Source organism: Ascaphus truei, chromosome 2 (genome assembly GCF_040206685.1).
Source record: "Ascaphus truei isolate aAscTru1 chromosome 2, aAscTru1.hap1, whole genome shotgun sequence".
Classification (NCBI taxonomy): domain Eukaryota; kingdom Metazoa; phylum Chordata; class Amphibia; order Anura; family Ascaphidae; genus Ascaphus; species Ascaphus truei.
In genome coordinates, this window is record NC_134484.1 from 381824279 (window position 1) to 381842273 (window position 17995).

The 17995-nt window shown below is 38.8% G+C and overlaps 1 protein-coding gene across 1 annotated transcript in view; it reads right to left on the reverse strand.

Annotated features, from left to right (window-relative positions):
• Positions 1-17995, reverse strand: part of LOC142487595 (ATP-dependent translocase ABCB1-like) — a 141773-nt gene that overhangs the window by 55067 nt on the left and 68711 nt on the right. The window contains exons 11-19 of the mRNA XM_075587172.1: positions 16679-16792; positions 10652-10762; positions 10418-10543; positions 4815-5018; positions 4295-4465; positions 4021-4182; positions 3427-3669; positions 2132-2281; positions 589-693 (exon numbers count right to left, since the gene is read on the reverse strand). Of these exons, the coding sequence (XP_075443287.1) occupies positions 589-693; positions 2132-2281; positions 3427-3669; positions 4021-4182; positions 4295-4465; positions 4815-5018; positions 10418-10543; positions 10652-10762; positions 16679-16792 (1386 nt within the window). The remainder of the gene's footprint in view (positions 1-588; positions 694-2131; positions 2282-3426; positions 3670-4020; positions 4183-4294; positions 4466-4814; positions 5019-10417; positions 10544-10651; positions 10763-16678; positions 16793-17995) is intronic.

Here is a 17995-nt window from a genome sequence, read left to right on the forward strand (position 1 = left end):
CCTCAAGGGCCACCAACAGGTTGTTGACTGAGCCATCTGTGCTAAAGCAAGGGTATCCTTAAAACCTGACATGTTGGTGGCCCTTAAGGACTGGAGTTGGCCACCCTTCCTATATACAATGACAAAGGTATTCCGACTTCTGGTTCTCTGAAACGGATGATTAGGACTCAACATGCACCAAATATTCATACAGTAGCATACAATCATATGACAGAACAAACATACTCTTCTATTTAGTGTCGGGACCACGCATAGCATACTACTTCCTAGAGAATTGGAAACTGTTTGCAAACATTCAAGAGCAAAATGTGCTGTTTGCCAAAAAAGTCAACGTTCGCAAAAATGAATAAATTACAAATAAAATGAATGAACATTTTTACATAAATAGTAAACATTTCATAATTTTTGCAAAATGTTAGAATTTCTTTCTAAAAATACATTTTGCACTATTTTTGAATTTAAAAAAAAAACACCCTGTGAAATTTTGCAAACCGAATCCGTGCCGTTCGCACATCTCTAATACTTACCTAAATAGATCGATGCCAATTACTATACAAAGATAGACAAAATACAAAACCCTGCTCTTACCATGATCATGTATGCAGCAACACTAATTAGGCCCAGCATTAGAAACATTAGTGACAGTAAATCAGTTTTGTGGGTTCTTTTGATATGATCTTGCTCTTGAAAAGCCTGTGAAAAGAAGCAAATATTTTCAATAAGAAACATTAGTAGTTTACATTAGCCAAATTGTTGTGTTGAAACGATAATCTCTTTGGCTACATTTTGCATCACTGTAATTACCACCCCAGTACCGTACATTTCAATTTCAGTGAGTGCTAGATATAAAGCATACAACATTTAATTTATAAACACTAATCAAGTTCTAATCTTTATACTATTTAAACAAAAAAAAAAACAGTTATCAATGGTCTTCAAAGCAAACTATTTACTTTGTAATACTGCCACAAAGTGGGAAAATAGAGTTGGTGCATGAGGCGCATTAGGTAATGTTTGATAATAACTTATAATTAGAGATTTGCCATTTGTTGTGAAAACAATTGTAAAGTTGGACAATTTTTTTAGAGGGGTCCCATGACCAATGTGCAAATATCTTTTTTTATAATGCAAATTATAAACAAATTGGCAAAAAAATTATCTTTCCATGTTCACCACATTTTGTATAAAGCAATTTTTTGTGCATTTAAAAAAAAAATTAAAACTCCCTTACGAAAATTTTACAAAATTGTAAAAATGCAGAATTTGTGAAATTATAAATGAATTGAAAAAGAGCTAGTTCATACATCACTGCTTATCATTATATACTGCCTTTTTGTTGCAAAGTGCTTCTTTATTAAATATCTTTGCTAACCTAACTGAGGCACCATCAGGTAACTGATTTTTCTTTTCTCAGTGTGTGGCTGATATAGACATTAGGTAGAACTGAAATTCTGATCTTGTATAGTTTAAGACCAACATCTCAACCCGGCATCATCCCTCATTATTATTGTGTTCCTCGGATACTGATAAGTAGTTTAAACCATCATTCAGCAATATGTGTTAGTATGACTGTGCAATGCTTTAACAACTTACAGATGTAGGTAGCAGCCATGAATGCTCCCATTGGTGAGTTGCAGCAGGACACAACCTGCCAGCCGGGTCAACTGCCATTTTAAATGCATTAGTCACATGTGGAAAGGGGTGGGGCTAGTGTGGAAAGGGGTGGGGCTAATGCATCAGCAGGTGCAATAACATCTGCTACATCTGTATTTCATTTTCTTATAGGCAAACCTTCCATAAGCAGACTATGCAGGAAAGCTAAAAAAAAATGATGGCATACTGTATTTTAGAATAAGTTCATTTTAATGTTGTACGTTGATATGTAACAGTATCAGTATGAGGTTGGAATTACAAATATTTTAACAAGGTAGAAATTACTATGGCCAAATAAATAAGTAAACCAAATACCTACCTCATCTTGTCACACATTTATAAACACAACAAAAAAGCTACAGTGGTATACAAAAAAAAAATGATTGAAGAGGGTGATTGAAATCAAATACTGCATATACTGTACTATATTAAACATTATCTTCATGTTGCTTATTTCCTGCTACATTTTGAGACATACCCCAATAGCTTTTCCAAAAATGATGGCAAATGTTGGGAATATTCCAGCTGCGATTGCAGCAGCAATGACTCCAATGGTAATGTACAGCCATTCAGGTTTGTTCAGGGCAAAGATTCTTCTTAAAGACACTTCAGGGAGATCTTCTTTTACCTGGGATAAGAAAAACAGCAAAAGTGACAACAAACCCAGTCTGATTTATAAAAAAATACTTTGTAATTTAAAAAAAAAATCTTTTTACATACTTCTTTGCCAAATACTCCAGCAACAATTAATTTAAGTTAAATATCCATAAATATTTTTTTTTGGGTGGAGTCAACAGTACTACTGTACATGACCACTGTTTCTAAGAAACATCTAAGAACACTGTATACATTAGCACTGTGATTTTACCTCACTTAAGCATAACACGTTAACGGGCACATGTATCAAGTGTCGGTATAGGTTATTGCATCCATTCCTGGCATTAACTCTTATTAACTTGAATAGGCGCTAATGCCAATACATGCACGATAACCTGTACCGGTGCTTGATGCAGGTGTTCCTAACTATAGCAGGCTGGATTGTAAATGATGTTTGTTGTGCAATTTAGAGTTAGCCTTCAGCCTTACATATGAAAAGCTATGAAATATTTAAAACTTATTTAGAGAACCGGTGCAAAATAAACCATCATGTCAATGCACTTTACCATTGTTTTGTTTGGTGATTTATTTAACTTGATTTGATTGATGATAAATCAGATAGAAGTATACTGTATCTGTGTAAATGAGCTAATTTACGACTTGAGGGTGCATTCAGCAGATCAGACATTTTAGAATATGTAATATGCAAACAGATTTTTCAATGACATTGCTTTTCAACTTGACTTTTTATCATGACTAACAGATGATCTTTCTTATTTACATTACGAAGTGATGCTGCTGTATGTCAAAAGACACCTTCCGGCACCTGAAGACACCTTACAGACCATTTATATGAATGGGCTGTAAGGTAGCTTCTGGTGCTAGATGAATGATGTTTTATGACATACAGATGTAACAACACTCACTGTCTTCAATGCTGCAGTTCAAGAAGCTGCCAGAGACAGTGTTTGCTGTGGTGGCACTGTGGAGAGTCCATGCTTCCAAATGGGACCCTCTCAGCATTAATCCTCCTGTGAATGACCACTGCGTTTATGTGACCGCAGGTGGCTGCATCACCAAAGACAGTTATCTTAGCTACATCTGTCCTATAGCAACTCTCAAATATTGGCTTTTATAATTAACATTTTATTCAAATGTAATGCATGTTTGTCCTACCTCTTCCACTTTTTGTGCTGGTATTTTTGCCTTGGATCGCTTCTTTGAGGATTTCTTGCTTTTACGTTTGCTGGATTGTCTTTGCAAACTCTGCATTCTGAGAGTCTCCAGTCCTTCAACAGTGTGAATGTTTGGGGTAATTTCTTCCAGATTACACTCTTCGCCTTCCACAGAATTTGCTTCTTCCTCCTCATCAGAGGAACATTCTTTGTCCCCATCTTCTTTATTGCTGTCCTCATAATTCTACAAACACATTATCAATGAAGAAGCATAGAATTAACAGTATAAACATACAAGGACATTAAGTTTAGGTGTTGCACTGAAGACCTGTGCGATACCACTTTGTAAAATAATTAGATTTCCTCCCAAAAAATAGATGCTCTTAGTTCTGCATTGAGAAACTACATCTGTTTTTATTGCAGGATTTTAGTTATTTTTTTAGGTCTACATTTCCAAAATAGAAGTTTAAAGAAGATGATTGGGTATAGTTATACTCAGGTTGCTTTTTATTGTAGTACTGTAGGCTCATCATAAAAAGAAGAGGTCCCTACTTTTAAATGCTGCTCTATTTCTTTTAGAAAAAGGAGTAATTACCTGAAGCATCACAAGGGAATAGTAGATTCCCTTTGTTTTCATGAGCTCATTGTGTGATCCCTGCTCCACAACCACTCCATTCTGAAATCCAGCAATAACATCAGCTGTCCTTATAGTAGACAGTCGGTGAGCTATCACAATAGTGGTACGACCATTTCTGGCCTAAAAGAGAAAACATTTCCATAAAGAAGTAAACATACTGTATCTTATTTGCCCATTTTCTTATATTTATATACAGTATTTAATTTATAAGGGAAAATATGAAGGTTTTCACCGTATCCAGAGCAGCTTGCACTATGGCTTCACTCTGTGTATCCAAAGCTGACGTTGCTTCATCAAGTAGCAGAATCTTTGGATTTCGTATGATGGCACGAGCTATAGCTATTCTCTGTTTCTGTCCTCCGCTCAACTGGGATCCTCTCTCACCCACTATCGTGTTAAATTTCTTGAAAAAGAACACATGAAATGCACATTGAATCACAAGCACGAAGCATTGGTAGTATAATATATGCAAAATCGTAGTAGGGCAGTGCCTTGGGAACCACTGGCCCCACCAGGGTTCAGGAATAACCAATGCCCTTGCACCAAGGTGAATGCACCTAATTTGCATATGAATAGAATGATGGAAGGTTGGCCCCAGAACCTTGTTTTGCTTGGGTCCTGAGGAAAGGTTTGAGAGCCACTGTCTCAGTGTTTGATTACATTTGTGTATGCATTTAGTTGTTTCATAATACAGTACATTACAATAAACTAATCAGTCATGATCAGTCATGAATAAAAAAAAGGAGTCTTACATCTGGGAGTTTTGATATAAAGTCATAGGCATTGGCTTCTTTAGCTGCTTGTTCAATTTCTGCATCAGTTACGTCCTCCCTGCCATAGCGAATATTTTCTCCAATTGTTGTTCCAAACAAGACCGGCTCTTGACTAACCACGCCAATATTTTCTCTTAACCACTTTACATTAAGTGTGCGAACATCATGTCCGTCCAAAATAATCTAAACAGGTCATAAAGGGAAATGATTAATTGTAGAATATAAATAACATAGGGCGTTAAAAAGAAAATATATTATTCTAAGGACAAAGTGAGGAAACATCCTTCCCTCCCACTTTTTCAATGACATGAAGTAGATTTTAGATTTTCAGATACTTGTGTTAGTGAACATCTGTAGGACATTAGAACATGGTCAGGATGATGACCATGTCTATGTCCTGCCCAGCCATAATGCAATTATTTTACATTTAGAACCATGATTTGAAGCAAATCATTGACTGTGACCTAAACCTTGCCAAAGGGCCATGCCTTGTAGCTACCAAGTGTCAAGACACATTTTTTCCACCTACTAAGAGATACAGCCCATTAAAACACTACTGCCACCTTGGAACGAGTCCCAATTTAAAATGCTGATTTACTGGAGAAAATGTTAAAACTGTAAGTAATGCAGGCTAACCAACAATTAAGTTCTGGTTATCTTTTTTTCTTCCATTTGATTTAATTATTGGTTCAGGATTAATATGGTGATGTGGTATTCAGCATAAAAGGCTGTTTGACTAACACAACTGCTGTATAACAGTCAGGCAGTTAAGAACCAACGGCAGCTGCAGAACAGACTCGTAGTCCCTGAGGAAGTGATAGATCTTCACGAAACGTGTTGGGTGATCCAGCGAAACTGTGTTGATTGTGTAAATTCCCAGCAGCCATCTTCAGGGCCACCAACAGGCGGGACTGCAGGGGCTGGTGTCCTGGGCCCTCTGGCTGGGGGGGGCAGTCAGCCGGCACTGCAAATTTCCCCCGACCTCTGGCAGGCCCTGCTGCCGGTTGCGGCCGGGCCCCGGCTCTTGGCTGCCTCAAGTAGGGTTGCCAATGTGGCTGCAGGGCAGCTGGTGGCTGGTCTCTCTGATGTCAGCGCCCGAAGTCAGCTGGTCTAAACTTCCGGCGTGCATAAGCATACGGCCCAGACAATTAATGGGACAGCCTGTGAGGGAGAATTGGGGCTGGCGGCAACTGCTGTGACCTGCTGCCATCTCCCCCCCCCAAGCCATCCCACAGCCACCGGCGTATCACCCCCGCAGCAAAACACCCCCCTGTAGCAACACCCTCCCCCCCCCCGTCGCAGCCACCGCCCTCCTGCAGCAACGGCAGCCACCACTTGGGGCTTGGGGGAATTAGTATATGTATTGAAGGGCTTAGGAGAATTTGTATATTTAATGGAGGACTTGGGAGTACTTTTATATGTATTGAGGGGATTGGGGGTATTTTTATATGTATTGTATTATTCTTTTAATGGATTGTTCTCTTTTTTAGATGTTTTGTGGTATTTTGTAGATGTATTGGGGTATTGTGGTCTTTTTTTAGATGCATTTTGGTCTTTTTTTTAGATACATTGGGTTATTTTTTTTAATGTATTTGGATGGGTTTTATATGTATTGTTTTATATATATAAAACCACCTTGAGAAAGGTCCCACTGGGGACCGAAACGTCGGTTTTTGTGTCTTCTATCAAATATAGAACATTTTTGATTGACATACCTGCGTGCTGTCCCTTGATGTCGTGTTGCAACCGGTATTGTATGGTCTGTTATTGCTTTATGGGATAAGCACCAAAACTTATTTACTTGCATATGGTGTGCCGGCTGTGCATTGGATCATATATATATGATCTCCTTCTGAGAGACTTTAAGATCCATATTAAGCCTGCAGACATCTTTTTGAGAGATGTCCAGCTCCTCGGCGAGACTGTGAAGTTCCTTTATAGAGAGTTCCAGTTCCAGTTCTGTGCGGCAACTGCTGATGAGGCATCCAGCGGAGAGTATGAACCTCATTCTGAGAGAATCCCAACTCTCTATGGCAATTGTGGACCTCTTGCGGAGAGACTGTAATCTCTTTCAGTGCCTCATACTTCTTTTTCAGATTAGCAATCATTCGGTCAGACTTGCTCCGTTTTTCATCCATGACAGTAATAATAGTGTTCGCAGTGTCTAGATCAATCCTTAGATCCTCCAATTCGGTCTTTGCAGCAGAGTAAATTGCGAGCACAGTCTTCAGTAGCTAAGCGTTATTTTCTCTCTCCAATTTCACTTTTTCACGGAGCAGATCACAGTTATGCCTGGCAGCTTGCAGTGCATCTTCAGGGCTTTTCAAGGGATTGTCACTGACTGGTTCTGTCTCCGCTTCCTTGGTACAGTTGGTTGAGGACTCATCACTGTTGGCACCAGACAGACACTTCTTTGTGTTACACGACTTCTGCCTCGGCCCTCTTGATATTCTGTCATCCGCGTGACAAATCCTCTATTGTCTCTAGGCTGCAGGGCATCTCGGACCCCCTTTTTCTCCGTGAGATCTGCTGATGTGTCTGTTCCTTCCATGGTAAGTGAAAGCACCGCTTTTCTTTTTCCGCCGTTTGTTTTGGATGACTCCATCCCATCAGGGATACTGGGGTCTCCGTCTCTATTTGAAACTTTAGCAGCTTCACTGTATCTGCAAGGCTTTTCTTGCAGTTGCGTTAGTTGGCGTAGATATACAGTGCTCTGCTGCTCCCGCTCTTGCTCCTGCCGATCACCTTCATCATCATAGAGAGCGGTCTTTTAGTGCGTACCAAGTTCAGGCACCTCTACCATTCATGAGGTGTTTTGTGGGTGTGACTCATTTTGGGTTCCCTATAAGAGATATCTTCATCCTTATCCGTATCCTCATAGGACCGGACGGGCCACTCTTCCGTGGGGTCGGGTTCATTACAGGAACGCCACCTCTTGTCCTCCATTTTGGCGGTTTCAGGTGTATTTTTCTCCCTGATATCGGGAGATGCTATTGCAGCTGTTTTCACTGTATTCGCTAGAACCTCAGCTGTAGTCCTACAGGTGGGTAGACTTTGTTTGCAGAGTTTGTAGCTCTCACAGGCGTCTCTGTAGACTTTTTCTTTTTCTTCTTTGTCTTCTTTATTTTGGTAGGTAATTGCTTGCTGCACTTAATCAGATCCCTGTTGGATTTTAGAAATAATTTCTTCAACAGGGATAAGTCCTGTTACAGGGGGAAATAACGATAGTGTATGGGTGATAAAACAGTTTTATGTACGCCCTGGGTCAAAATCAATACACTGTGATGCTCAGCAGAAGATCCCTACACACAATATACACAGGCACAAAACATTAGTCAACAGTAACGCTGCGCGGGTGTAAATCAGTGTCAGTGGTGAGCGAGCCCCCCAATCCTAGGTATAATGGCTTTGTGATGGTGCAGCACACCAAGGGAGCTCATTGTGTGCTAACGTATTGCAGGCCTGTACTTTGCAAAGGCTTCTGTGCTTACTTTGTTGCTAACCAGTGAGTAGGCTTTCAGTGACTCTGTTTACTGTGTTACATTCTGCTATACAGTTACTTACATCTCAGATGATTTATACATCTATGGTCATCTGAATCTATTTATACATACTGTATGTCAATAGTTTAGTGTTGCCTTTCTATACTATCGTGGGGATTGCATACAGGCATACCCCGGTTTAAGAACACTCACTTTAAGTACACTCGCGAGTAAGTACATATCGCTCAATAGGCAAACGGCAGCTCACGCATGCGCCTGTCAGCACGTCCTGAACAGCAATATCAGCTCCCTACCTGTAACGATGCTGTGCGCAAGCGGGGAGACTATAGAGCTTGTTACACATGCGTTATTTACATCAGTTATGCACGTATATGACGATTGCAGTACAGTACATGCATCGATAAGTGGGAAAAGGTAGTGCTTCACTTTAAGTACATTTTCACTTTACATACATGCTCCGGTCCCATTGCGTACGTTAATGCAGGGTATGCCTGTATATACTCTAGAGGGTTCATCTGTTATATATAGATGTTCACCTTATTTTCTGAGCTTTCTACTGTACATAATGTTATTAAACTAATCCTCTATAGTGGCTGATTTGTGTGAACTAGCATTAATATAGGCTGGTTTGCCACTTATATCTCTCCTTGTGATGGTATTATTATACTGCCATCTACTTTGCAAGTTGCCTCTAATTCTGGTATATTTTCGACCAGTCACTAATTAGAAGCATCTTGTCCCTGCCGCTTCAGATTATATACACGTTTAAATCACTGTTTAAACTATTATTACAGTGATATATGTTTTATATGTCCTTCACTTTTGTATTAAAGGTTATGTTTTAATCCAGGTGGTGTGCAACCAAATGAATTCTTTGTGAGAGCACCTTCTTGTGACCTCCATTTTTGTTTTCTCTATAGTAACAAAAAAACCTTATTAAATCAAATAATTTCTGAATTGTTCATCAAAATATGTTATGTATATGGCTGTACAGTATGGAAATGTGGCATGAGGTTTATAGGAAGAGCAATACATATGTTCAAGCAACGGATTTATGAACATTTTCATGCAATAAGTAAGAGAAATGTAGCTTATTCCACAGTAGTCCCATGCATGGGAAAAACATAATCGACACAATGATTGTTTTGAATTTATGGCATTAGGTGAAGTTTCATGTGGACCAATGAGAGGCAATTGATTTAAAACATTATTGCAAAGGGAATCCTTTTGGATTGTAATGTTGAAAACTCTTGACCCACATGGCTTAAATAAAGATTTTGAATTGCAGATGTAATTGAAATTATGGATTTGATGGTAGATAGAATTCCAAAATAATTTTGTGTAATCAGTATGCGGTATTTTTGAGTATTGTATAATGTGTATAGCTTTTTTTGGTGTTTTTTTATTTTGGATAATAAGGGGTTAAAAGTTTCCTTAATTGGTTCACTTCCAGGTAATGTATTTATGGAGGAAGGAATTGTTCTAGGTGGTATTGCTCTTAAGAAAGCCCTGTGTAGGAAGAAACACGTTGAGCCATCATTGCTATTTCATCTTCCATATTTTTGAAGAATAAAGTAAAATATTTATTTTAAATAAAATATTTATTTAAAATGTATGAGTTCTGAGCACAATTAATTTGGTTCTTTTTTCTGTTGAGCTACTGGGATCTATTCCCTGGTGATGTTGTGCTCCAGAGGCAGTCTTTTTTTCATAGGTCGAAATATGTTTGGGACGGGCAATTAATCTAATAGGCTTAGCTTAAATAGAACAAAGGCCCCACAGTACATTAAGTAGCATGATAGGCTTTTAGGGGGGCAAAAAAGTTAGCCTTGATGGACTAGATGCTGGTACTGACAATTTTCCGTTAAAAAATCAGGAATATCGATTTTGTTAAGGATTTTGGTTTGGATGTTTTCAGTGTTTCAAGTTATTTATATTGTACTGTACTGTAGATGTATTACTGCTATCGTAGCTTGGACCTTGAATTTTACTAAACTATAATTAATTAAGAAAGATAATGTTGACATGAAGGAGGGATGTACAAATAATATCATAATTCTGAAGCAAAAATCATCTTACTTCCCCATGTTGTGGATCATAGAACCTCTGTAATAACTGAATGGTAGTGCTCTTCCCACAACCGCTCGAACCAACTAGGGCGATGGTCTTTCCAGCTTCCACCTTTAGGTTCAGACCTTTGAGAATCTGCAGATCAACAATGTCAATGTTAACATGTTGAATGATTGAGTTATTCTTTATGGAGTTAACAGTTACCTGCTTGATATCATGTTTGAATAAATAATTAAAACTTACTTGGCTATCAGGTCGGCTAGGGTAAGAGAAATGGATGTCTTTAAATTCAATGTGTCCAATTAATCTGTCTGGTTTATGTCCTTCTTTAGAACTGCTGTCTATTATTCGAGGCTGAAACCACAGATTTGTAAACACAGAGTTACTGTATGAAAATGGGAACACAAACCTGACAAAAAGAATTGCAAAGTTATGTAAATACAAGACAAGAGCCATGATGCACACCATTGCAGCAACTCTTTGTTCTGCTTCAGATCAAAGCTACTGTATGAATATGAATTACAATTATTTACATTTTAATTTCATTCAATGACAAAGGTAGTAAAGTGCTTAAGAGTAAAAATGGCGTACGTTATATTATGAGCTGTTAAGAAACTGGATATCAGATGGCTTGGTAAGGAATTATTTTTACCCCCTCAATGTAGATAGAGCGCTGGCAGATTTCATGTCTCCAGATTTTCAGGCTTTTCCATCGTCATGTAAATTTGAATGCACCCCTTTAATGGGTATTTTGGTTACAGTACTTGTCAAAGTCCCCTTAATACAAAGCTGGAGCATTACTGGTGCCACAACATCTCCAGATTTGAGAAAAAAAGCCCTATTTCAATTTTTTATCTATTAAATCTTTTTTTCCCCAGTATTTGCTTTTATATCTGGCCCCAAATGTAGTCATTAAGAGTGTTACAGTACTTTAAAAAGCAGCTGTCTATGCTGCTTCCTTATTGTAAAGATTTTTTTTTACTTACTTTTAATAGGGAGTCTCTTTCTTAGTCCACTGACTTTCTGGTATCTGAGCAATGAGCAGTTTCAGTCAATGGACACAATGTGGCCATGGGGGTCAGTCTCGCTCCGCCAACCAATAGTAAGGCCTGGGACATAGTAGGGCTGTGCTGAGCCGTGCTGAGCTGCGCTGAGCAGATGCACTTACCCCCTGCATCTGTCATCAGTGCGGCTTTAGCAGCTGCTTCCGCACGCTTCCGCATGCGTGCAGATGCTGAGAAATTTTGAGCAGACAGGCAAATTTAAAATTTGCCGTTCAGGGAAGCGGAGGAGCGATCACGTGACCGCTCACATCCAATGGGAGTGAGGGACTAGCCCCGCCTCCTGCTCCGCGTCCCGATATGCCTACGCTCCGCCTCCGCCCCGCCCCGCCCCAAAGCGCGTTCACTGCCTCGCCTGCCAGGACACAAAAAAGCTCCAGTTTGAGCAGGTGAGGCAGAGCAGGAGCGCTGATCAGTGCGGCCCGAGGCACCATGTTCAAGACATAAGATGCAACATCATATTTTTGACCCCATGGCCATATTTCTAGTGTTTTTGTGTCAAAACAAGTGCATCTCGGGAACCAAGTGGTCCCTGGAGGACGGAGTACTACAGATCTGCTCCATGAGGCCCCTGGTCTATGTAAGCTAAACAAAATCATTTTGACGGCGAGCAAGTCCCCATGACCTGCCATACCAGGTATGTGATTAAAGCACTGAAAAGGTTAAAGGACTTGATCAGAATCTACTCTACAGTGTTTCCATTGTGGAAAGGGATTATGTTATTATGGTTCATGTGAGTACTGTAATATGTTTTCCATAACAACTATTTGAGTTGTATATTTACAACTATAAAAGCCTAATATGTCTAGTGATTGGAATAATGTACTGGTGTCAGACCCAACAGAACTAGAACCCACAACCACTGCTTGTCTAGGCAGCAGTTCTAGCAGTGTGAGCAAAACCAGATTGTGGCTAACACCACTGTCCCAGCATACCTTTGAGATCTACTTCTCACGAGTGCTCAAACCTGTACAATGCACTTTACCATCTTCTGAGATAAACAAACATATCTAATAAGCTAATTTCTACCATGAGACACCTTCTGTTACGGGAAGACACCTTACAGTCCATTTATTTGAATAGGCTGTAATTTATTCCAGCACTGAATGTGCTATATAGCACTGCTTAGTAAATATGTCCCACTGTCTTTATCCTTGATCAGATTAGAAGTACTAACTCAAGTCCTCAGGTCACTTTATTATATTACTTTCTCTCTGCATCTGCTTTATTTGATGTGCTTCACCGTGTGTGTGTGTGTGTGTGTGTGTCAGAAAACATGTTGTATTTAATCTCACTGGCCTCAGAAACTCAGAGCCCCAGTAGATATTACTTGACAACTTGAAAGCACTTCAAACACATAAAAAAATAGATATACCTTGGAGATATGTTAGTAGACAGTTACAGTAGTACTACACCAGCAGCTGATTTAGCTCACACTTCTTGAGCTGCAACCATGAAAATCAGTTGAAAGTAGTGGTTTGGGGTTCTAGTCCTGTTGGTTCTGAAACCAGTACACTAGATTAGGTGCCTAAGGCTTGTTTAGTGAATATAGTTCTTATACAAAGCATTTTAGGAAGTGTGGAACGGGATTCAATTAAATACACTTTTCATTCTCATTAGCGTACCTCAGGTGTGTTCCTTTTCAGCACAGGCATATCTCCCTAATTTATTTGGAGGGCAATTTTAGGGGATATATATACACAACTGGAGACACTACTACATTGAACTCCTCCCCCCTCCTCACATCGGATTCAAATTCAAAGAAAAATATTGCCCATCTCTAAAAATCGCTCATTTTAAAGCACAAAGACTCTAAAGAGGCCCTGTTTTTCAGATAAGATACATCTTTTCTTAGTCCTATAGATCAGTTCAAATACATTAGATAATATGTGTCTAAAATATAAAATCTGACCAAATATAAAGTCCAACAAGAATGAAGAGGAGTCCTGGGAGAAATCTTCAACGAAGTCTCAATCGGGACAGACAAACATATAAGACAAAGATAAAAAAAGACAAAACAAAACAGATCATAGTGTAACTTACAAAACAAACAAAAAGCACTGAAAAGATTGATAAAAGGATTATTACAAATTTAATACAATGTAAAATAAATGAAACAACATACACATGTATGTGGGCTAGAGACACTAATAAGGCTGTAACATCCGGTAGGGGTAAAATTGAATACCTACTTACAGCAATGCTGAAAAGTAAAAGCATGTAGAGCAACTTGTCTTTAAATTCGGACCAAATCCTCTGCAAAGGTGGAAACTGCAGCCTTCAGGGATCCACACCGCTGGAACAGCCGCTGCTAAACCACACACAGACCTTGGAGTGAGTGGGATGTAACGCAGAGGGGAACCGGAGCTGCACGCTGTGGAGGGATCGCCTGGCACCAAGCACACAGACCATCAGGTCGCGCGATGTGTGGGTGACGTCACACCTCAGTGCGAGAGCAGGGGGAACACCCAGGAAGGCAGGAAAGCTCAGAGGAGCTGAGGCAAAGTCTGAGAGGACAGTGCGCACACGGGGGAAGGGGGTGATACAAATCTCAGCCAGATAAAAAACCACCCTACATGTTTCGTGAAAGACAAGTTGCTCTACAGGCTTTTACTTTTCAGCATTGCTGTAAGTAGGTTTTCAATTTTACCTCTACTGGATGTTACAGCCTTATTAGTGTCTCTAGCCCACATACATGTGTATGTTGTTTCATTTATTTTACATTGTATTAAATTTGTAATAATCCTTTATCAATCTTTTCAGTGCTTTTTGTTTGTTTTGTAAGTTACACTATGATTTTTTTTCTTTTGTCTTTTTTTATGTTTGTCTTATATGTTTGTCTGTCCCGATTGAGACTTCGTTGAAGATTCCTCCCAGGACTCCTCTTCACTCTTGTTGGACTTTATATTTGGTCAAATTTTATATTTTAGAGGCGCCGGTTCTCCCCCTTTTTTTGTATTATTTGCACTGGTTTGTGTTAACCTTTTACCTAGGCAGCCCTCACTTTAAATATAAAGCATATTGTATATAATACTGTCACTTATTTTGTGTCATTTTTCACAGTCACCGCATCAGCGCTTATTACACTGCTCTTTCCCTTTATTAGATAATATGTGTATAACTTATAAATGAAAAATAGAAATGTGCAAAACTTTCACATGAGGTCAAAAACAATGCAAAATTTCACCTTTCTGAGTTGCGATTAGTGCCATAGCGAAATCAGAGATTTTTTTAGTGATTAGCCAAAAATTAAGCCAATGTGCATTGTAATTCCATTTAATATATGTTAATTTGAGAAATTTTCATAAATTGCTAGATTTGCTTGCAAGATTCTCTAAAATCGTTAGATTTCTTTAATGCTTGCATGCACACCATGTTTTGCTCACTTTCTGGTGATATTGAAAGCTTACTAATTTGTTGACATTATTAATCCTTCGGGGCTTGGCAAAAAACTTATAAGAGAATCGAATTTGAGGGAAAAACGCTTACAATTTCGCTAAAGCATTTTGGACAGTTTTGCAAATTTCTGGAACCACTGGCTTATTATTCATCTGAATTGCACTATTGGTAAAAAAAATATTATGAAACATAGGGCTTGATACATCAACATCCGATAAGCCAAAAAAGCGTTGTTATCGGCAAAAAAAATTATGGTGCAATACATGATGGTTGCACCGCTACAAATAACATTTTTTTTTACAGCGAATGATAAAATATTGGAACTGGCATAAAAATGACTAAATATCACAGTTTTAGTTATGTTGATGTCATACTGTACATCAAGTTCCGATATTTATGGTGACTGCGGTAGCGCAATAAATTCTGAATTTTTTTTCTATCACCTACACGAGGCTGGCATTAGCCCTATCTTACCTATGTATATCATGGGCAATATATACATTGGCAAGATATCCTAAACCAGCATGGAGTAGGTGCTAAAAAACCCACATTAGAGTATATATTAACCCCTTGGTAACCCAAATGAGTGGCTAGCCATGTGTTGACCACTAAGACCTAGAAAGGGGTTAATATTGACATTAAAGTACACTACCTAACCCCCTTGGCTAACTCAATGGCTAGTAAAGCATTCCTATGGGCAAACATGGCCTACTACACTAAGACAAACATGGCCTACCCCCACCACCCTTGGGGGCAACTACCCCTATCACCAACTCCCCATAATCTTCTAGAAGAATGATAACTATGGCTTTTGGCCATTCAAAAAATATTACATTGTAAATATACATGACATAATCTAAAAAATACATTTAAGGCATAAACCCATTGAATGTCACAATGACTACCAAGGCCTTTTCAAGGGGAGCATAGATAGCCGCATTGGCAATCAAAGGTGACCTGTAATAAAAATATTTTTAGAACACCACACCCAAACCATCCTCATCTTCAGGGCTGAAGCCCCCTTGGAACCAATATGGTTAGGTTTCTGGGTGGGAGGTGGGGGGAGGAAGTGTTTGGGAGATTGGTGATATAGAAGCATGGATCCCATAACTTGATCGTGGCAGATGCAGTCCCGAGCACTTTACTTGTTTGTCTGTAATATACCTTGGAAGTCACAGGCATTAAAGGGATTAATGTAATTTCTGCCATAGGGTTCTGTAATATGTATTACAGAACCCTATCATAGAAATATTAGTAATGCAATCGCGATGCGGGAATTAATGCATTTTTAATGGTCACGTTCATTCCCGCTACTACTATTGCACCCAATTATTTCTAGACCAGGTATTTTTAGTTTTTACCAGGTGCGATATTACCTCCGTTTTATTAAAGGTGTTTAATGTATCTAGGTCATAGTGAGGGAGATGTAGCAACGTAAAGAAAGTGCAAATAGAAGTTTATTTCGATACAATTCTCCATTTTCTACATTTGATGCAAATTGTTGGCCAGCAAAGTTTACGCCACTTCAGAGCTAGTGGATTTTATTTGAGTAAAAAATAAGACACAAAAGTGAAGCACAGAGATATAGAGTTGAATACATCTCACTATAATCTGTGCATCATGAAACTCCTCCCCAAATCCTCCTATTATCGCTCCCCAAATCCCAAGCTGACAAGCAAAACTTGGGGCAAAGACGATAATTCATTTGATGAGGCGAGATTAAAATGATGCAATTTGTGTACATTTTTGCTCCAACTTTGCTATGATACATATCCCCCCGTAAGCTTTATTTGTGCCTGGTCTATATTACCTGATTTATAATCCTGTACACTTCAAAGGCTGCAGCACGAGCATTGGCAATGCCCTCCATGTTTGGTGCTGCTTGTACCAATGTGAATGTACCAACCTTCACAGCAAAAAATATCTGCATTAGATAAGGAGGGAGAAAAATATATTATACAAAAATGTAGCAAGCGCTAAGTTTGTATCGGTTTTTGATATTGAAAGTACAAAAGAATAAAGAGGGGTTGGGTACATAAACAAAAAGGTTGGGGGTAAACGGATAGACAGATATTGAAGATATTATTGAGACATTTAATACATTGATTAGGTAATATTTGAGGCTACAGGATTTGCAAGGGGTTCCGGTCGGTCCGAGAGACCCGCATTATGAGGACTGAATTAAGTTGACGGCAAGGAGAGCAAAAGTGAGGATGGAATTGCGAGTGTGGGGGGAGGGGACGCCTATGCTTACTGGAGGCTGTCGTATATTAGCCAGGGCTGCCATGTTTCCTGGAATTTAGAGCATGTATCACAATCACTAAATATAATGTTTCACCAAATGACTTACAGTATGTTATATATTATGTTTGGCAGCAATTCAATAAACTACAAAGAATTTGCATTGGGCGTTTTTTTTTTTTTTTTTTTAAATAGCGAAAAAGAAAAAATTGTTTTTGGTGAAAGTATCTTTGGCCGTATTGCTAAGCCCCAGGGGGTAGGAAGAGAGAGGGGTTACCTCTTGTATGTCTTAGTGATTAGTAGAGCAATGCATTGCAATACCTATATAGCCTCTATGGCATACAATAGATAGGATGAATACAGGTTTTATGATTATAACGTTTTTGTATTTTATTTGTAGGGTGTTTATGTTGTTCAATATATGTTCCTCTTTGGTGCGTAAAGGCATTTCTTTGTAATGCGTTGGAAGCCTCAAGCATCACGGGGTCGAATACCTTTTATTAGATACCTTATTACATAACCGTATGGTAGAAAAGATTGTTACAGTATTTCCCACCCACCACGATTGCATTGTTAGCGCTCATAAAAGCATATTTCTATCTGTTAATACCTATTTATATTTCTACTGTTATTTAACACTAAGTTAAACATTTTCAGGTATGCAAATGAGAATTAATACTGCAACCCATTTCTGACTAAATAAATCTTAGTAAGTATGGTGGTAATTCTAAAAATGATATGTGTTATTCGTTTTTGTAATGCCACATTTTAACATAGAAGTATCAAAGAGAGTGTGGACGATAATTGCATCACTACTGTGGAACAATGGAAAGAACCATGGAATTATAATTTTTGTACAACTCTAATCCATGCTGTGCAACGTATG